The 21,788-nt window shown below is 43.6% G+C and overlaps 1 protein-coding gene across 1 annotated transcript; it reads right to left on the bottom strand.

The window, feature by feature from the left end:
- Positions 1-655: 655 nt before the first annotated feature.
- Positions 656-11,304, bottom strand: LOC140132406 (vomeronasal type-2 receptor 26-like). The gene is made up of 2 exons (XM_072151196.1): positions 11,181-11,304; positions 656-1,563 (listed from the first exon to the last, which is right to left on the bottom strand). Exons 1-2 carry the CDS (start codon positions 11,302-11,304, stop codon positions 656-658), a joined length of 1,032 nt encoding a protein of 343 aa, XP_072007297.1.
- Between the last annotated feature and the right edge of the window lie 10,484 nt (positions 11,305-21,788).

Here is a 21,788-nt window from a genome sequence, read left to right as displayed (position 1 = left end):
TTTTCCCCTGTGCACCAGCCTGCAGGACGGCAGCAAATGATGGAGGCGGGCCTTGTGTGCTGGAAGGCACCAGGGTCTCCACACACGGCACCATCTTGGATCCGGCGTGTGTCTCCTGGACCACATACTCGTCCAGGATTCGGGGAGCAGAATCGCCTGGCTGGTCCGGAGAGGTTCCCTGCACTTTGTTATGGCGGCAGTTCCCCATCATCAATCAGTGAGTGCCGATAAGGGCGCTCAATATAAATTATTTTAGCCCAGGCAGATGGAGCTCTGGTCTTACACGTCCTGCTCAGCCGACATCCGGACATGCCCCATCAGGACCGTTCAATTCTAATTGATCCAGGAAATTTATTGGGTGATTCATGGATCAATCGCCTGTTTTATATTTTGTCATGAAGTTAGAGAACTGCAAGTTGTGAAGAAACTAAGGAAACATTGAACAATTGTATCTCAAGTCTCAAGTCAATCTGTAAAAGGTCAGAGGCCATTAAAAACAAATATCCCAACTTTTTAGTGATGCGTTTTATTTATTTAAAAGATAATTCAGTCAAGTCTCATGATTTTGTTACGATTTTTATCTTGTAGCAATTTTTAGTAAACTGAATGATGTGAGTCTAAATATTAGAATTTTAATTAAAATCAGGTGAAATATCTATAACTTGTTTTTTTCCAGAATGGTGTCTTTTGTATTCAGCTCTGGTTTTAATAGTAGAATATATAATTTTGGAAAAAATATACAACCCAGAACTCCGGCACATGAGGTCAGGATGGCGAATACCTCCACAGCCACCATGTATTTCCCTCTGGTGCTCAGATAAGCCGGGATCATGGCGATCCAGACACTGCAGAACAGCAGCATGCTGAAGGTGATGTACTTGGCCTCATTAAAACTGTCCGGTAATGTCCTCACCATGAAAGCCAGAACAAAGCTCACAGCTGCCAGGAGCCCCATATAACCCAACATGGAGTAGAAGCAGATATCTGACCCCTCATTACACTGAATCATGATCTTCCCAGGATAACTGTGATGGTTATACTCTACATAAGGAGGAGACACCAACAGCCAAATAACACAAAAAAGAACTTGTACAGAAGAACATATAAACACCACATTATTTGACACTTTGAATGAGACAAACTTCTTCCAGGAACTTCCAGGTTTGGTGGCTTTGAAGGCAATGCAGACTGTGATAGTCTTGGCAAGAATACAAGAAACTCCTGTGGTAAAGAAGATCCCAAATGATACTTGTCTCAGTAAGCAGGTGATGTCCACAGGACGACCAAGGAAGAAGAAGACACAGAGGAAGCTCAGCAAGATGGAGACCAGGAGGATGAAGCTCACAGTCCGGTTATTGGCTTTTACAATCGGAGTGTCCCAGTAATGGATGAAGACTCCTAATATAAACAATGTTACAGCAGAAAACAATAATGTAAATGCTAAAAAAATATGAACCATAATGTCCTTCTCATAAGAAAGAAACTCTTGTATTTTGGGGAAACATGTCACCTTCTTCTCATCAGGCCACATATCCACTGGGCAGTTATAGCAAGTTTCGCTGTCTAAAGTTTGAACAAAAGTTGGGATTAGTAAGAGTTAAGCATAAATTATTACCAAGAAACATCTTATATATCAGATGAGTTACACTCAAATACTTATTTTAATGGAGCTATCGAACATTGATTGATTGCTACTATATGCAAAGTTTCATGTAGGGAGAGAAAAGTCACAGCTAGCGGTGATTGGGTTGGTCCAAATTTGGGTTTTTCGACTTCATCCGAACATCATTAAAAAGTTTGGTTTGTGACCAAATTTAAACTGCCCTGAACACAAACTATTCAAGTCAATGGGCAGTTTCTGTAAAATATGGGCTTGGTAAAGTGCTTACAATAATAACATAACACAAGAAATTAAGTAAAGAAATAAACATGAAAAAGACTAATTAAAAATAGTTTTTATGTAATTGAGGGTAAAGATTCTCTTGGTGTACAGGCCCAGTTATTCTCATAGTGTTAAAATAAGCTTTGGTTCAGACTGTGATGCACATGATGTGGAGTTACATAACTGAAGAATGGCTCCTTGTGATGTAGTGTCCATATACACATGTATCCCTCACACTTTAGCGATCCAAGCTGTTCAACACCACCTGAAAAAATACAGCATATTTCCTGATCAACAGATATCTTTTATTTTGGATGTATTGTATTTTTTGCTAACAAATAATTATTTCTCCTTTAATAATGATTTTTTCCTCCAAAGACAATGTTGCCCAATAGGCTCGAATTTTTTCCCATCATTAACAAACTTGTTTATGCCATGGTACGAGGAAGAGTATATTTATGTCACAGATAACCCTTTTTCCTAGCACATTGAATGGTACGGCCGTTTTATTGACGATTGCCTAATAGTATGGTCAGGAAATAGTAATGACATTCTAACTTTTGATGAATATTTAAATTCTAATGAACATAATATCAAATTCACGTCAGTTTTTCCATCACAACTATTCCCTTTTTAGATCTGTCCCTTTCGGGAGATCTCGATATTCTTAAAGTTGTCAGGATTGGGATGCATGGATCCAATGAACCACCACGGGAGGTGGTACTAGCCAACACTTGGCCTCCCCTTCCTTTTGGGCTGAAGAAAACTCTGCAAGAGATCATGGTCCAAGATGTTGTCCTCCAATCCCTTCCAGTCAACCAAGAAGAACCACTTCCCCTTCACCGTCTTCATATTGAGGATCTCCTTAACTTCATAGATGTCAGAGGAGTCATCCATGGGAGCAGGAGGAGATACTTGCCGGGAGAAGCTTTCAGGATGACAGGCTTGAGTAGGGAGACATGGAAGGAGTTTGGGATGCGCATGGTGGAAGGAAGATGCAGCTTGTAGGACACTGGATTGATGCGAGCCAGGACTTGGAAATGACCCAAGAATCATGGACAAGCTTGTACCCGGGAATCTTCAGCTGGATGTACCTGGAGGATAACCAGACCTTGTCACCAGGAGAGAAGACAGAAGGAAGCCTGGAGCTTGGTACAAGCAGAAGCCTGTAACAACAAAAGGCGAGTCTGCTCCCAGATGGACTTCAGATCTCGTACCAACTCCTCAGCATCAGGGACATCCAAGGACACAGGCAGAGGAAGAATAGGGCGTGGATGCTGTCCATAGACAATGAAGAAGGGAGTAGAGCCAGAAGATTCGGAATCCAGGAAATTATACAAGAATTTCGCCCATGGCAAGGGAGCGGACCAATCATCTCGACGGGCAGAAACAAAATCATGGAGGCAACATCCCAGAGCCTCGTTGACCCTCTCCACTTGTCCATTGGACTAAGGGTGGTAAGGTGAGGAGAAATCCAGCTTTACCTGCAGTTGGCTGCAGAGAGAACGCCAGAAGCGGGAGACAAACTGAACTCCTCAATCAGAGACTATGTGTAGAGGAATATCATGTAGGAAGAAGAGGCTGGAAAGACGAGGAACAGATGGCAGAGGGACAAAATGAGACATCTTAGAAAACTGGTATGTCACCACCCAGATGACAGCATTGTCCGAGGAAGATGGAAGGTATGTGATAAAGTCCATAGCCACGTGTGACCACGGATGACTGGGCATCGGCAACGGAAGCAAGAGATCAGCCGGTTTCAGATGGGAAGGCTAATTATGGGCACAGGAGGTGCAGCATCCCACAAAGTCCTGAACATCCTTGACCAAGTCAAGCCACCAGTAGTAGCAGGAGATGAGGGCCAGGGTGACTTTAGAGTGCCCAGCCAGGCATGAAGAGTGTCCCCAAAACAAAATCCTCTTCCGCAGAGCAGGTCAGGCATATGTCTTGCCAGGGTGAAGCTGACGAAGGTCCTACGGAGCGGCAGCAACCAACTGTTCTGGAGAGATGATATGCTGAGGAACCGGCTCTTCACCAACGACATCTAAGGCACGGGAAATGCATCCGCCTTGATATTCTTCTCCTTAGGTTGGAAGTAGATCATCAGGTTAAAGCAGGAGAAGAAGAGTGACCAACGGGCTTGGCTGGGATTAAGACTTTGAGCTGTCTGGAGGTACGAGAAATTCTTGTGATCTGTGTAAACACAGACTGGATGGCGAGGTCCCTCCAAAAGTCTTCCAGGGCAAGTTTGATGGCCAAATGTTCTCTATCCCCTATATAAGTAATTCTTCTCTGCAGGAAAAAGGTTTGGGAAAAGAAGCCGCACGTGAGAATTCGGCCCTTAGGCCCCTTCTGGGTGAGGACCACCCCTGCACCTACAGAAGATGTATCCTTCTCCAGGATAAAAGGCGTCTTCGTATCGGGTCTAGAGAAAACAGGAGCTGTGGCAAAGGTGGACTTTAACTTTGTAAAGGCTTCTTCAACTGCCAAAGGCCATAGGCATGGATTAGTGCCCTTTTTGGTGAGCGCCATGATGGGAGAGACCAGAGAAGAGAAATGTGAGATAAACTGTTGGTAGTCGTTTGCAAATCTCAGGAACCTCTGAATGGCTCAAAGAACTTCTGGACACGGCCACTGCAGAACTGCCAACAGTTTGGCTGCATCCATCTGGAGTCCTTTGTCGGAGATTATGTAACCGAGGAAAGGTAGGCTTTGTTGGTGGAACAGACACTTCTCGAGCTTAGCGTAGAGGCAATTATCCCGTGGACGGCCAAGAACTTGCAGCATGTGAAAATGGTGGGACTCAAGGTCCGAGGAGAAGACCAAAATGTTATCCAATACAAATACGACACAGCAAATACGGATGAGGTTGTAGGCCCCACATACTGTAGTTCCAGCTTGGAGAAAATCCTGGAACTGCGCAGGTGGTAGAAGAGCTCCGCAATCTTCCGCAGGGGATAGCGGTTCTTAACTGGGATCTTGTTAAATTTGCGATTGTCAATGCAAAGACGCAAGGAGCCATCCTTCTTGGTAACAAAGAAGAATCCTGCGCCCAAAGGAGAGGAGGCCTTCCATATGAAACCGCTTTTCAAGTTCTCCTTGATATACCTGACATGGCTTTGGCTTTGGGAATGGAGAGTGGGTACAAATCTATGGGGCAGTCGTAGGGACGATGTGGTGGCAATGTCTCTGGCTGTTTCTTGGAAAACACATCAGCAAAGTCCCTGTAACATGTTGGTAGGCCCTCTCAAGGCTTAGGAGTCACAGAGAATGCAAAGACAGGTACTAGTAGAGATGCCACCATACAGTGGGACTGACACTCTGGGCCCCAACGAAGAATCTCTCCTGTCATCAAGTTAAGGACTGGTGCATGGAGCTTCAGCCATGGAGGGCCCAACAGGATGGAGGATGTGGACCATGGTATTGAAAATTAATATTGTTATAATTTATGAAAATGCTTTTATTTTATATGCGGAAGATTGATAACACCCTGCTGTGCAGTGAAAGAATTTGGGCTTTGGCTGATTTACGATGCTACCAATTCCAGGGAAAAAGACAACTTTTGTTTCTGGGATTCCCATGTGATAATTTACTAACCAATGAACTATGGACATTACTTCTTATCTTTAAAGTGTAACCGTCATTCTGAGCAAAAAAAAAATAAGAAACATAATTCTGCTCCAGGGGTCCCTGGGAACCATTCCTCAAAGTATTTTGCCTCAAGGTCCTCTTTTAGTACCTTTTTTGGGCCATAGCAACCATGGTTTCCAGCAAGATAGAGGGGCGCGACCTGCCTCCTGACACCTCATCACAAGCGCCTGCTGACGAATAACACCATATCTATCTCATATCTATCTATCTCATATCTTTCTTCTATCTATATACCTATCTGTGTATATCATATCTATCGATCTAAGTAAAACTTCAGCACAGCACATGAGGGGACAGCATGAAGACCTGGGAGGTTTCTCCTGCCATTACCTGCTGTGGAGTGTGAGGTGATGGGGGAGGGAGGGGCTGCATCTTGTGTCTGTGTGGATTATTTGTTTATATACAAGTGCAGGGAAAGCTGAGGGAGAGATAAGTGTAGTTGTTTGGTCACTACATTAGTTAGTGTTCCTGTCTGCACATAACTGCTGGAGCACTGAGCCATTAGGTGAACAGCTGATTGCAGGGAAGGGGATGGGGGGTGTCTCTAGCTCCATAGTCAGCTCCTCAGTGAAGACGAAATGTTCTTAGCAACAGCTATTTGAGAGATCACTGACATCTAGGGGAAGTCTGCAGAATACAAGAGGAAGGAGCAAAATTTGGGTAACTAATCCAATTGCAAAAGGAGTTAAATTATCTGTCCTACAACATATCACAAGTTTTTTGAAATGACAGTTACGCTTTTACTAACCAAACCCAGGTACTGTCCCACTAAAAGCTATGTATAATCCTTTGTGACGCAAATAAAGTTTCATGCATCTGCCTAGCCTTTCCACAGAGATTATACCAAACGTTGTCTTGGTTTGATTTCTTCTGAACTCAGTCTGTGAATTTTATTAGTCATTAGAGAACCTGAGGGTGGGTGAAGAGGGGCAGAACTTGACAGCTGGTGCCGTGACTCAGATCTACACCCAAGGAGCCGAGAGGGCCCCCGGAATGGCAATCAAAGGGTATTTTCAGGCCATTCACTGGATTGACCTGAGCTTGATCAATTCAACTGAACACGGTAAGTTCAATGATTTTTTTTGTGAATCTTTGTCTTACCTGTGATGTTGGTCCAGTGTTTGAGTTAGTTTCACTTCTAAGCCGACCTGAGGACCGCACCTAAGTGACAGGTCTCGGACTCTGCTCTGTAGTTCCAAGAATTTATACATTGTTATAGTGTCACTGCCAAGCCAGGTTACTCTAAGCCTTTTCCCGACCGAGTGTGGTTATTGCTGCGGTGTTGAAAATATTGAGTATTGAGTTCGGGTCTCAAATAGCAGACACTGACGTTGTATTTTAATTGTGGGTGGATGGTTAGGTAGGGAAGGATAGTGAGGAGTCCCGAGTAGGGGCTCGGGGTTGGTACTTGTACTTTGTACTGGTTTTCATGTGGTGGTGCCATTTTGGTAGGGACGTTAGAGAGGGATAGAGTCGGCGCAGCACACTGAGGAAGCACAAGGCCCTCATAAGTCATGGTAAGACACCATGAAGTTGTGCTTTCATGACCGGAGGAACCATGGGTGATTTGACGGAGGGAGAGCGTGAAACTGTATTAATTCCAGAAACTGAAACTGATTGTACATTGAGCAGCTGCTATCAAATTCTTTGTAAAGAGGACAGAAAGAGTTAAAGCTTTTTTCAAGAAATCCTCCAGGAGGCAGAGATAATGAAGACGTTCAAGGAGATTGACTGCAAGAGAATCTTAGAGACTATAGCCATGTCTGTGTGATTCTTTGCGTACGTATTATAATAAATATATATTAATTTCCAATTTGGAGCAGAGATCAATACATTCAGAGTGGCACACAATAACTTGCTGCCAGAGCAGAGTCCAGGATATTACAGCCGCAGGAAAAGACTGACTAAGTCTGACTGAGGTGGGGAAGTAAGAGTTCTCCTTACGGAGACTCCCAATTAAGGCCACCATGTGGGCGTGTAGAGTCTTAGAGCCATGGATGCTCTACTAGGGGTATTCTGGGAAAATATGCAAAGTTTTCCAGGTTGGCATAAGGAAATCCACGCCTCTTTTAGATACCTTGTTAGCAAGCTCCCTTGACATCAAGCATGACCTACAAGAGGTCTTATGACATGATGTGGGATTAAAACCAAACCAGTATAACTATTCCAGAAGGAAGAGACTCCCAACTGTAACTGAATAACGCAGGAGGTGGGGACTGCAGCCCCATAAAAGGGTGAGAAAATACATGCTATCTTGTCTATAAGCCTCCTGTGTCTGCGGTCAGGATAGCTGGCTAGTCGGCTTCTCATCTGTAGAGTTTTGACCAAAGTAAAGCTCTGGTCATTGAACCTGGTCACATATAAGTATTGATCTTCTGTGGGGGCTAATAGCTGGAAGTTGTGTAGTGAAGTCATCAGCCATCATTTGTTTCATTAGTTATCATACTGCCGTACAGGCTGATGTATAAGATATTTCCCCAGGAAAGAAGCAGAAGTTAAATATTCATGCTGGAATAATGACTTAAAGGAAATGAATGTAACAAAGATATAGGTTACAATATAGGTTGTAAATTATGAGATCTGTGTGGAGGATCCTGTAGAGTGCCCGCTTAGCAAAGAGAGCTTACTAAAAGAGACGGGCAATAGGAGACAGATCAAAGTTCTTGTTGTGGAAAGTAGTTTGAAAAAAAGAGAGGGTGATTTTATGTGTTTTTCCTCCCTGAAACAAAGAAGAAAAGATGGCGCAGAGCAGCGGCTTGTTAGACTTCACCCCCTTCACCCTCCAGTTACATTTTCTCAAGTTAATAGTAATTAGAATTGGTGACCAGTGACATTAGAAACTACACTCACCGGCCACTTTATTAGGTACACCATGCTAGTAACGGGTTGGACCCCCTTTTGCCTTCAGAACTGCCTTAATTCTTCGTGGCATAGATTCAACAAGGTGCTGGAAGCTCCTCAGAGATTTTGGTCCATAGTGACATGATGGCATCACACAGTTGCCGCAGATTTGTCGGCTGCACATCCATGATGTGAATCTCCCGTTCCACCACATCCCAAAGATGCTCTATTGGATTGAGATCTGGTGACTGTGGAGGCCATTTGAGTCCAGTGACCTCATTGTCATGTTCAAGAAACCAGTCTGAGATGATTCCAGCTTTATGACATGGCGCATTATCCTGCTGAAAGTAGCCATCAGATGTTACAGGGTACATTGTGCTCATAAAGGGATGGACATGGTCAGCAACAATACTCAGGTAGGCTGTGGCGTTGTAACGATGCTCAATTGGTACCAATGGGCCCAAAGAGTGCCAAGAAAATATTCCCCACACCATGACACCACCACCACCAGCCTGACCCGCTGATACAAGGCAGGATGGATCCATGACACCACCACCACCAGCCTGAGCTGCTGATACAAGGCAGGATGGATCCATGCTTTCATGTAGTTGACGCCAAATTCTGACCCTACCACTCGAATGTTGCAGCAGAAATCGAGACTCATCAGACCAGGCAACGTTTTTCCAATCTTCTACTGTCCAATTTCAATGAGCTTGTGCAAATTGTAGCCTCAGTTTCCTGTTTTTAGCTGAAAGGAGTGGCACCCGGTGTGGTCTTCTGCTGCTGTAGCCCATCTGCCTCAAAGTTCGACGTACTGTGCATTCAGAGATGCTCTTCTGCCTACCTTGGTTGTAACGGGTGGCGATTTGAGTCACTGTTGCCTTTCTATCAGCTCGAACCAGTCTGCCCATTCTCCTCTGACCTCTGGCATCAACAAGGCATTTCCGCCCACAGAACTGCCGCTCACCGGATGTTTTTTCTTTTTTGGACCATTCTCTGTAAACCCTAGAGATGGTTGTGCGTGAAAATCCCAGTAGATCAGCAGTTTCTGAAATACTCAGACCAGCCCTTCTGGCACCAACAACCATGCCACGTTCAAAGGCACCAAATCACCTTTCTTCCCCATACTGATGCTCGGTTTGAACTGCAGGAGATTGTCTTGACCATGTCTACATGCCCAAATGCACTGAGTTGCCGCCATGTGATTGGCTGATTAGAAATTAAGTGTTAACGAGCAGTTGGACAGGTGTACCTAATAAAGTGGCCGGTGAGTGTATTTCAGTTGAATATTCTGGTTTTCATTGCATTTTGGTCACATGTTCCCTGATGGCGAGCGTAACAGGCTTCACCTGTGGGGAAATTGGGGTCTCAGTCCCCCTACTTAAAACCCAAGTGGTATATAAGGATATCTAGAAAGGGAAAGAATAGGAGGAGTCCTTTCAGCAGACAAGTCCACCAGAGCGTAAGGCTCTGTCCGTCTCAAACTGGTGAAGAAATCCAATCCCCTTTCCCACTGCTTTCATTTTATATGCTGATTGATAACACTCAGAATTTGGGCTTTGGCTGATTTTACAATGCTACCAATTCCAGGGAAAAAGACGTTTTTTGTTTCTGGGATGCCCATGTGATAATTTAATAACCAATGAATTATGGACATTACTTCTTATCTTTAACTAACCAAGCCCAGGTCCTGCCTCACTAAAAGTTATGTATACTCCTGTCACACTTGAAGAGGGAAAGTGTGTAAAAGTCTCTTGGAAGATTCTGTGGACCCTCTGGACCACTGCCGGAGATGGTATGAGGCCCACGGTGGCAGCCAAGGTAGTAGGGCAGGAAATGCAGGAAACAGTCCAACCTGAGATGACAGCAGGAAACAAAGAGGAATACTGGTAACGCTGGCACACAGAGAAACACTGGTGATGCTGACATGGACTGTAGATTCCGCTAGACAGGAACTCTGGAAGGCACAGCAAGACTGGAAGGCACAGTAGGTCACAGAAATGGCACAGACACAGAGGAACACTGGTAACGCTGGAACACAGGAAACACAGGGAAAACTGGAGGGCTTTTTTTTAGCAGGAAATGATGCTGAAGATCTGTCGGGGAGTGAAGGGAGGTGCCGGATTATAAGGGCGAGACGGATTATCAAGAGCCAATCAGGAGGGTGCTGGCCCTTTAAGTCTTAAAGAGCCAGCGCGCACCCTAGAGGTGGGAGTGCGCGGCCTAGCACGAGTACAGCCAGGAGCATGGAGAGGTGTGTCCAGGCCGGGGAGCGGGACAGCTGCAGCGGGGACCGCGGAACATAGAGGGGCATGGGTGTGCCTGTGATCCGCGACAAGGATCGCGGGTGCATCTGTGACAGTAACCCCCCTTTATGGCCCCTCTTCTTCTTCGACCTCCTCTTCTTCTTCTTTTAAGTCCCAAGACATCTCTGGAGGGGACTAAGAAGCTGGAAATTCGTCCGGACAGGAGGTGGTGAAGCCATGCAGCAAGAATGACAATCTGGTTCCCAACTCAGGATCTCAACAATCTTCCAGTTGAGGACCGGAGCATCGAGTTGCAGTCATGGAAGACCTAGAAGAAGAGACAATGTGGATCGTGGCAGAACATAGAAGAAGATTATTTCTTTGTGATGTGGTCCAACCTGGAGAGAAATTGGCTCAGTGCGGTACCCTGATAAAATGTCTTTGTGCCTGCTCTTTTAGATAATGGATGATGCATTAGTCTATGATAGCTGGATATGATATTTGATATATAAGATAAAATAGGATAAATTAATGGATATTTACTTGAAGAATTTTCTCACCTGTTGTGTTGGACACTTCCCCCTCAGCACATGGGACACAGTCATAGCAGCAGACATGAAATCCTCCATTAGGAGCCTTCCTGAATCCTGGAGGACATCGATCATTACACCGAGATCGCGGCATCTTTGTAGACACAATGAGAAATAAAGTGAGTTTTATTATGTGCCTGAGATGTGCTGTATACAGTATATATAAAATGTTCTATTACAGAATTGATGCTTTTCTGCTCCTTCGCCCAAAAAAAGTAAATCATTTTTTTAAACAATGCATCTCATCCTGTGAAACATGTCACATGTCCACACTTACGGAAAGGCTAAAATTTTATAGCCTACAAGGGGCCAATGAGAAAATGAAAGTCCACTAGGTTGTATAGGACAAACTGTCTGCTGCAGGGCGCTCCTTCCCTTCTGCGCCTTGCTCATGTGGGGGGTCTCTGTGCTCAGGGGAAATTGCTAATCAAATTTTAAGATGGGTTTACATTGAGGGACAAACTAATGTATTACCGGCAAAATTAGACCATTCTAAATTTTCCCTCCATTTTGTTTTAATTACTATGAAGTGCTTAAAAGGTTAAAAATCTTCCTAAAGGCAGTTTCTGGTACTTTTAGTAGTGTACTTTTAAAAATGGGGTGGGTACATGTCACAGTCTATGGGAATAGTCCCTTAGAACTAAAGTCTGTGGACTCCCTGGACCACCGCGGGAGATAACGATGCCAGCCGCAACCTGGGAGAGGAGTCTAAGTGGACTCCTGGTCTCCGCCAGAGCCTGCCACAAAGCGGGATGGACTTACTGCGGTGGGGAGCCACCAGGTCGCTCCACGGGTGCTACTAGGCCCGCAGTGGCAGCCAAGGTAGGGACACAGGAAGGCAGGACCACGGGAAGAGCAGCCTCGGAGGAAGCCGGCTCTGATATTTTCTGTTTACACAAGTAATAAGGAAAAGTTTTTTGTATTTTTAATCTCAACTTCGTTGCTGTCCCAGCCGGCCGCTGCAGGGAGTATCTGAGTCAGAGTCAGTTCATTTCACAAGAAAAAATTGGTTTCCAGCAAAATCCTTAGAATATTTCCAGTTTAAAAAACTTTTATTTCATTTTAATTGAAAAACATATTTAACTGCCATGACAAGAGAGTAAAAAAACTGACGCGTTTCGGATCTGAACGATCCTTAATCGTAGTTCAAACTATACAGCTGGTAGCAAATGTTAAATTCATTCTAGACCTCCCCAGGCATCAGACAGGGGCGTTACCTGGGGTAAGTAAACTTGGGTAAGTAAACATTTGCAAATCACTATGAATTAAGTTATACATTAAATCTCTACGATAGTTTAACTCTGTAGGAACCTGTGTGTTTATTGTGAGGATCCAGTTTGGTTCTCTGGATCGGGGTTTTTTCGTCCAGTCGCCACCTCTGTTAAAGTTGTCTACACGCTCTGTAGGACGTACTATGAGAAACTTTGTGTTACCAGCACGGATTTCTCTGAAGTCTTTAGATGCACCTGACAATGTAGTGATGTAGTATGAGCAGGGACGGAACTACTAGGAGGGGCAAGGCCCCATAGCAGACTTGTGAATAGGCCCCCTCAGAAAATATACATATTTTTATATAATTTACATATTTACACAGATCTTTCCCAGTAGCTGCTGACCAGGAATTAGAGATGAGAGATTCCTAGTCCTGTCTTCCTGCTTTCCCTTCCTTCTCACTGCCGTATGCTGTGTACTGTGGAGGATGTGCACTGTTATAAACATAATATGCTGTACAAATTAATACAATGTAACATTATGCCTTCATTCTTTAGTGTGTCAGGTCAGATGCCCTGGACTTTGTACTTCACCTTGGCCACCACCGCAGAGACAGGCTATGTTGCAAACCAGGTGCCACTTAGACTCCACTCCCAGGTGTTGGCTTACGTCATCGTCCACGGTTGTCCAGTGGGTCCACTACCTCTGGTGTCTGATGGTAGGATCAGGTCAAGGTCCCGCTACCTGACCTTGCTGATCTTACTGCCACTCTGCTTCTGTCAGATACTTAGTCCAGTATCACACAGAGCCTCTGTGCTTGTATGTTGGGGCCTTGCACAAGGAGAGACTGTCCTTCTATGTCTGCGTCTTCTGTTCTACTGGGCCTCCCGTAGTTGCAAAAACATGCTCCTGATCTCAAGTGACATACCGGTGAAGTTCTCTTCTGGGGACCGTAATGTCAGTCACCCTGTTTTGTGGTACCTTGTGCCGTGTCCACCATATCTTCTCCGATGTCCTCCAAACCTCTGGGTCTCAATGCTCCATATATGGACTTTGCCGGTGTCTTCTTAGAGAAGCAAGCAGAGACTCTCCCTACAAACTGTCCCTACGACAGGCCCATAGGCATGTTGCCAGGAATGTCCCCTCCACAAGGTCGTGTGTATGTAATTTCAGTGCCTGAAACCGTGGCTATGTCGGCCTATGTGGAGGAGAACTTGCAGAGGGGGTTCATATGCAAATCCTCTTCTTATGCAGATGCAGGGTTCTTCTTTGTGGCCAAAAAGGATGGGTTAACATAGCCAAAAGAGAAAAACAAAATTTGCTGCTCACCACTCCGTAGTGCTCACCACCTGATGTGCATGGATGATCCCGAGACTCCAGTATTCACAGAAAAAAACAAATGTTCCAGCACAGTCTTCAGTGGGTAAAAACATTGAAACTTTATTATTGAAACCTTAAGGGATGCAAAGCATCTTTTACAAATTTCGGAGAAACTGGAATGGAATGATAATCTAAGTCTAGCTAAAAGTGATGTCGTAGCATTGTAACCATCAATCCCACATGACATGGACATATACTTTTTGGAACACCACCTCAGTATTTATAGTACTTACAGTCCAGAACTTAAAGATTACATAGCTACAGTAACTCTATTTCTTCTAGATCACAATTTTTTCATTTTCAACAGTACATATTATTTTTATGTCATGGGGGCACCCATGGGCGCCAAATTTTCCCCCTCACTTGCAAATATTTACATGACCCCGTGGGAAGAACTTTTTGTATTTTCACCTTCTAATCCCTTCAAAAATCATATCAAATGGATGGGGAGGTTCATTGACAATTTAGCGTGGATTTGGGGTAGTACACAAATCAAATTTGAAAATATGATTTATAACAACAATCACATGAACCTTAAGTTCACCCACAATTTTGGAGGGTCAGAAGAGGTGTTTCTTGATGTAAGATTGAAAGGAGAATCTAACAGGGTCATCACCATTCCATACAGGAAAGAGATTACAGGCAATTCTATACTACTTGCCACGTCTAACCATCCCAAACATGTTATCAATAATATTTCGTTTGTGGAAATGGTAAGGGTGTAAAGGAACAGCACCAAAAAAGAGGACTCAGATAAAGAGATCAAAATGTAAAGGAAAGATTATTGGAAAGGGACCACACTCTGGATGTAGCAGAAAGTAAAATCAATAAAATCACAAAGGACAGTTTACTGATGGATGGAAGAAGAAAACATAAAAAGAAATATAAAAAAAGGTAAATTCCTGTCACCTTCGTCACAACCTTTATACAATACAATGAGGTTAAACGCATTATTAGAAAAAACTTACCCGGAGTTGCGAGTGGTTGTGTCATCGGGGATTAGGTATGTTTCCAGAAGGGGTGCTTCTTTAAGCTTGTTGCAACACTACTAATGTAGTTTATCTAGGTTCCTGTACAGAGTGCTTAGTTCAATATGTGGGCTGTACGATAGGACCAGCTAAGAACAGGATACAGAGACATATGTCCGATGTTACGAATGACAATTTCAAAATTTCCGCCTTATCTAAACATTTTAAAAATAATTATGGTGGCAATTTAAAAAAGAAAGAAATCGGGAGGTGTGGCCTTCAGACAACCCGATGGATTTGGAAAAAATGCGGAATTTAAAAAACGATTTGTGTCACAAGACACACACTCACATGCACCGGGAAGAAGAAGGTGAACTCCAGCGGACCTCGGCGAAGCAGGGACACCTGGTGGATATTGGGCGCACGAGCTTAGTGAATCCCGGCAGACCCGAATCCTCGTCGGACAACGCGCCGCAGGATCACGACTGGACCAGGTAAGTAAATAAGCCCCAGTATGTTTGAATGTGAGATCATGACTAAAGCCGGCAACACATTGATCATTAGTGTGACAGGGGTATGTATGCTATGTGCCATTGGTTACATTTTTATCAACTTTTCAATAAAGAAGTTTCGATGTTTTTACCCACCGAAGACTGTGCTGGATAAAGGATGGGTTTCTCCATCCATGCATAGACTATCGTGGCCTTAACAAGATTAATGTGAAGAAAATCTACCCATTTCTGTTGATCACTGAACTTTTCGAACACCTATGTGGAGCCATGGTCTTTACCAAACTAGACCTACATGGGGCATATAACCTCATTCGCATCCGCAAAGGCGATGAGTGGAAGACCGCCTTAAATACTTATGATCAACGCTTCAATTATCTTGTCATGCTGTTTGGACTCTGTATTACTCCAATGGAGTTTGTCAACAACATTCTCAGAGACTTTATATATACCTATATCATGGTCTACCTCCATGATATCCTGGTGAGTCCCACCAGTGAGTCCCACTGGTCCCACCTATGGCAAGTCCCCAGCTGTCTAAGGGCCAATCACCTTTATGCTAAACTCGAGAAGTGCCAGTTTCATCAGAAGTTATCTGTGGTTCTCCAGTGGCCACGCCGAGTAAGACTTTGTGCTATACAGAGATTCCTGGGCTTTGCCAATTATTAACGGCAATTTATACTAACTCTCCTCTCTGGTATCTCCTTTTGTGGCACTGACCAAGAAGAACGCCAATCCTAAACTTCGGCCTCTGGTGGCTGAAGAAGCTTTCACTGAAGTCTGTCTTCGCCTCTGCTCCAGTTCTCACATGGCCTGATGTGAGGAAGCCATTCTATCTGGAGATTGATGATTTCTCATTTGGAGCTGTGCTCACCCAGAAAAGGCTCAAGGGCCAAACTCTCACCTATGGGTTCTTCTCTTAGACTTTCTCCTCTGCAGAAAGAAATTACTCCATAGGAGACTGAGAGCTACTGGCCATAAAACTGGCCTTAGAAGAGTAGCACTATCTTCTGGAGGGAGCTAACTTTACAGTCTGCATATATATTGATCATAAGTACCTCCATAATATATCCAGACTGCTCAGTGCCTCAATCCACGACAAGCCCACTGGTCACTCTTTTTCTCACGCTTCAATTTCTTTATCCACTTCCGTATGGCAAAAAAAAGAGCGTCAAGGCTTGTGCCCTTTCTCGTGCCTAGGATATCATTGGGGAAAAATCGGCTCCTTGGCATGTCATTCTTCCAGTGGGACTAGTTGCTGCGGATCCAGTGGACCTTTTGGATACATCCTCCTGGCAAGACCTATGTCCGACCTGCTCTTCAGAAGAGGATTCTAACTTGGGGACATTGCTCACGTGTGGCTGGGCACCCTGGGATGTACAGGATTTTTTGGGCTCCTGCACTTCTTGTGCCCAAAACAAGCCACTTTTTATCAAGCCTGCTGCTCTTCTTCTGCCGTTGCCCATACCCAGCTACCTGTGGACTCACATGGCTATGGACTTTATTATGGACCTTACATCTTCTTCTGGTAATACTGTCATATGGCCCTAACTGACCGGTTCTCCAAGATGTCCCACTTTATTCCTATGCCAGGTCTGCCGTTCTTCCTGCTTCGTGCACTTCCCCTTCACATTGTCTCGGACTGTGGATTCAACTTTGTTTCCCATTTCTGATGAACCCTGTGTGGTCAATTTTAAGTGAAGCTGGACTTCTCATCTGCATACCACCTGCAGTCCAAAGGAGAAGTTGAGAGGATCAATCAGATCCTGGGCTGCTATCTCGGCCATTTTGTCTCCACCAAACGCTCCTACAATGCTTTGAACTCGGAGTCTGCCGGTGCCATTGCTTTCTTTGTTGTTTATGGACAACATCCATGCCCACTTCTTCCTCTCTCCATGTCTGCTGATGTTCCTGCCATGGAAGAGTTGGTAGAAGACCTTAAGTCCATCTGGGAACAGACTTGTCATTCTCTACTGTGGGCTATCCGTCTGCATTAAAACTCAGGCTGCAGACATCCCCCAGTTTTTTCTCTAGGTTATAAAATGTGGCTCTCCTCTAGATATGTCCAGTTGAAGATTCCCAACTATAAACTTGGGCCACGTTTCCTGGGTCCTTTAGAGGTGCTAAAACACATCAATCCTGTGGCCTACAAGCTGCGCCTTCCTCTCACCATGCAAATCCCCAACTCCTACCATGTAGTTCTCCTGAAGCCAGTCATCCGGAACCTCTTCTACCAACAGGTACCTCCTCATAAGGTTGATGGCACTGATGTCTACAAGGTAAAATAAGGTCCTGTATATGAAGTTGGACAGAGGAAAGCGGTACTTTTTTGTTGACTGGAAGGGTTCGGTCCGAAGAAGAGGTCTTGGGAGTCTGAGGACAACATCCTGGACCGTGCCCTTCTGAAGAGTTTTCTACAGACCAAGAAAAGGGGTGAGCCGAAGGGGCGGAGTACTGTCATTGATGCTCCTGTGACCCATGTTCCTGTGACAGGACATGGCATTTAATAAAGAGTTGCCAGCGGTGGGCTTCCTATAAAGGTTGTTTCTACTTTAGCTGCCTATTAGTTGCCTATTAGTAACAAATCTAAAAAGGAAATTTCCATAGTGGAAAAAGTGTAGGTGAATTTCAAATTGAAATCATTATTATTAAGATACCGTACCATTTCAGAAATGTAACAGGAAGAGTCAGTCCAAATTATCAACCAGTCATCTATATAACTCTCGAAATGGGCTATTTTTTTTTTTACAAAATATTATATGTTCCTCATACCAGGATAAATATATGTTCACCAATGAAGGCGAGAACTTTGAGCCCAAAGGGCAATTTTGTAATTAAACATAAGTCACTGGCGAACATGAAAAAATAGTTTGAATATAGGAACATCAATACAAGACCCAGAAAAGTGGATGCATTTATTAAGATGGTACTCTGCTGCTTTTATTGCCTGAGTATGTGGGATGGATGTGTAAAGGGCTGCAACATCACAGTTTATCTAAATGTAATTATCATGTCAGGTTGTGTTATCCATCATTTTTTGCACTTAAAACTGTCCTTAAAGGGATAGAGATTAATGAAGCAGAACGGTCATGCTAGTTTAGACAACTTTTCCTGAATTTTTGTACTAGGGTTGAAGGTGAGGTATTTTTTATAGGTATTTACACGTATATACCTTCTTGGATTATGATTTAAGCTCTGAATGGCAGAATAATCTTTCTCTGTAAATTTAACTTTTTTGTCTCGATGAAATTTCTGTTTGTAAGACTGCTAGGTCTCTTTCCACAGCATTTTGGAACGGGTCCATGTCTGGTAATCTTGTTTGGAGGGGAGTTTTATTATATTCCTGACTAGATCGATTAGTTGTGTCAGTGGGAATTCTTCACTGAAGTCCAGACTTTTCGCAAATTCATCTTGTATAAAAACAATGTGGAGATGACCGTATTCTGGGAATCTTGATTTGTTGCTTCTTGTCCATCACTGGAGAAAAAATGTTTTTATTGTCAGCAATCTTATAAATTTATTGGCACTAGGATACAATTCAAACCTTTAGATAAGACAGAAATCTCTGCTTGGGATAAGATGCAAGCTGAAAGATTTATGATACTATTGTTAGTATCCATGTTGTTTATTTTTGTGTGATGTCGGTTTTCTTTTTTGTTCCTTTTTTTTTAAAAGAAATTGTTTGTTTTGTTGTTTTTTGAGGAATTTTTTGGGAGTAATGCAGATTTTTGGAGATTCTGTGCTGCATTGGAATTATCTTCAGAAAAATCTGTACTTTGGGCCAACGTTTCATATTTGGATCTATTGGGGGTCATTTACTAAGGGCCCGATTCGCGTTTTCCCGACGTGTTTCCCCGAATATTTCCAATTTGCGCAGATTGTACCTGAATTGCCCCGGGATTTTGGCGCATGCGATTGGATTGTGGTGCATCGGCGCTGGCATGCACGCGACGGAAATCGGGGGGCGTGGCCGAACGAAAACCCGACGGATTTGGAAAAACCGCCGCATTTAAAAAACGAAAATGTGTCGCTTGGGAAGCACTCACCTTCACCTGGTCCAGCTCGGTGTATTCCGGCGCGTTCAGATGATTTTCAGCGCAGCAGCGCCACCTGGTGGACGGCGGAGAGACTACCTTCATAAATCCCGTCCGGACCCGAATCCTGTTCAGAGAACGCGCCGCTGGATCGCGAATGGGCCGGGTAAGTAAATCTGCCCCATTGTGATTTCTCAGGATTGAGCGCAACCGTCGTGTTCTTTTTTCTTTTCAATAATAAATTGAGTTTGTGGCACAGTCCCGTGTATCCCTTTCATATTTAGTCTTTTTTGTGGTAGTTATTGTATCCTTCATTTTCTGTAAGTTTGACTCCATTTTCCTTTCCGACTCATGATACTCCGTGGTGGTTCCATACCGTGTCAGATCTTCTTGTTAATTTTTATATTCAGTTCTTGTAACCTTTTCTTCATACATAATGATCAGCTCTATTAATTTAAAGGAAATTCTGATAAGATGTTACATCATACAGGTTAGTTGGTGTTTTTAAAACCCTTAATCCTCTCGCTATCATTTTGTGTTCCTTGTATTTAGTGAGAGTTGTAAAGTCCCACATGGGAAGACAATCACATCTATAATATTAATAGACACCTAATCTGCAATTCAGATCACGTTGTATACCTAATCAAATGTTCCCATGTTCCAATGTGCAGTACATGGGATGCACAATACGAAAATTAAAAACTTGCATAGTGGAACACATAACAGATGTGTCTCATACTACATCACTACATTGTCAGGTGCATCTAAAGACTTCGGAGAAATCCATGCCGGTAACACAAAGTTTCTCATAGTACTTCCTATAGAGCGTGTAGACAATCCTACAAGAGGTGGAGACCGGATGAAAAAACTACTGGATCCTCACATTAAACACACAGGTTCCCACAGGGTTAAACTATCGTAAAGATTTTATATGTTTAACTATAAATTATGAACAACAATGAGTTCACTTACCCAAGGTAACACCCGGTAACCCAGTTTCGGGGAGGTCTAGAAACTAGTGAGAATATTTAACATTTGTTACCATCTGAATAGTTTATACTAAGATTAAGAATCGTTTAGATCCGAAACGCGTCAGCTTTTTGACTCTCATGTCTTGGCAATAAGAATATGTTTTTAAATAAAATGAAATAAAAGTTGTTTTTATCTGGAAATGTTCTAGGGATTTGGCTGAGCGCTGGAATTCTTAGGTGAATTTGTATTCTCTTTACGATCACAATGTTGTGGTGGGATGATATGTTATCCCTACAGTGGGGATCCAGCAGGGTGGCCACTGTTGACAATGCTGGAAACTCAGTGTTGTTGCTCAGGCACTGGAGTTTGTAGTGGCTCATGTGAGACAAGGAGAGGATGTCCTGGGTGGAGTCTATCTCCTCCTTCTTAGTATCCTACCAGCCACGCTTCAGTCACTTTGGTGTCACCCTGCTTAGAGAAAAACTCATCCTACTCCTCCGCCTTCTCCATCTACAAAACTGCTACCTGTCTGGGCAGTGGAGTATCTGGCTGCTGATAGTTCAGCAACCCTCCCTGCGAGACATTTGTGGACTGACCTAACACCTTTTGCTCCTCTGCTTCCTAGGGGCCATTATTACATATTTTGTTATAGCCTGAAAAGTTATTTCTAGAAGGTAAATTATGGGAATGGTAGGGCTGACAAGCATCATCAGCGCTTTTCATATTGGTAGCGTGTAGGAGGCTCTACATCATGAGACATATGTCTTTTATTCAAAGCCCATTATTTTTAGTGGAAAAGAAGCTTTGGGCTGTGGGCTGCTTCATTATCTCAGTCCACAAATCCACATGTCTGTGTTCTCAGCTAAATGTCTGATTTCTGGCCCATTACTGACTGGACTTTTATCTGACCAGGATCTGGTAGAATTCCAGATTAAACTAATTAATGCTGCCTGCACATGGACAGGTCTAAAATTGCAAAAGTGCAAAATTGTCCTTATTTTGGCAAGTTTTCTAATAATGACTCAACCGTGTAAAAAAATTGGACCTAAAGCAAAAATACATTTTACAGATGCCAGATGGCATACAACCCCGGGTTCTGCATGAACTATAAACCGTGATAGACAGAGCGTTATTTTTAATATTTGAAGTTTTACTGAGGACTGGTTATGTTCCACAGGACTGGCGCATAGCAAATGTGGTACCAATATACAAAAAAGGATCAAAAAGCGATCCGGGAAACTACAGACCCGTGAGTCTAACTTCTGTGGTGGGGAAAATATTTGAGGGGTTTGTTAGAGATGCTATACTGGAGTATCTCACTGTGCATAACCTTATAACCCAGCGTCAGCATCGGGTTTATGAGAGATCGGTCCTGTCAGACTAATCTACAAGGAAGTAAATTCCAGACTGGATCTGGGGGACACTGTGGATCTGGACTTTTCAATGGGATTTGCTGCATAAAAGGTTGGTATATAAAATGAGACTGCTGGGACTAAGGGAAAA

The sequence above is a fragment of the Engystomops pustulosus genome, chromosome 1 (genome assembly GCF_040894005.1).
Source record: "Engystomops pustulosus chromosome 1, aEngPut4.maternal, whole genome shotgun sequence".
Taxonomy (NCBI): domain Eukaryota; kingdom Metazoa; phylum Chordata; class Amphibia; order Anura; family Leptodactylidae; genus Engystomops; species Engystomops pustulosus.
Note: the sequence above shows the minus strand (reverse complement) of the source record. Positions and strands in the feature narration are given on the sequence as shown.

What these genes read in the sequence shown, in the direction of transcription:
- LOC140132406 (XM_072151196.1), bottom strand. Translation starts at nt 11,304, where the DNA reads ATGCCGCGATCTCGGTGTAATGATCGATGTCCTCCAGGATTCAGGAAG. An exon ending in GGAAGTGTCCAACACAACAG is followed by an intron (nt 1,564 to 11,180) that starts GTGAGAAAATTC and finishes TTCAAACTTTAG; the next exon opens with ACAGCGAAACTTGCTATAAC.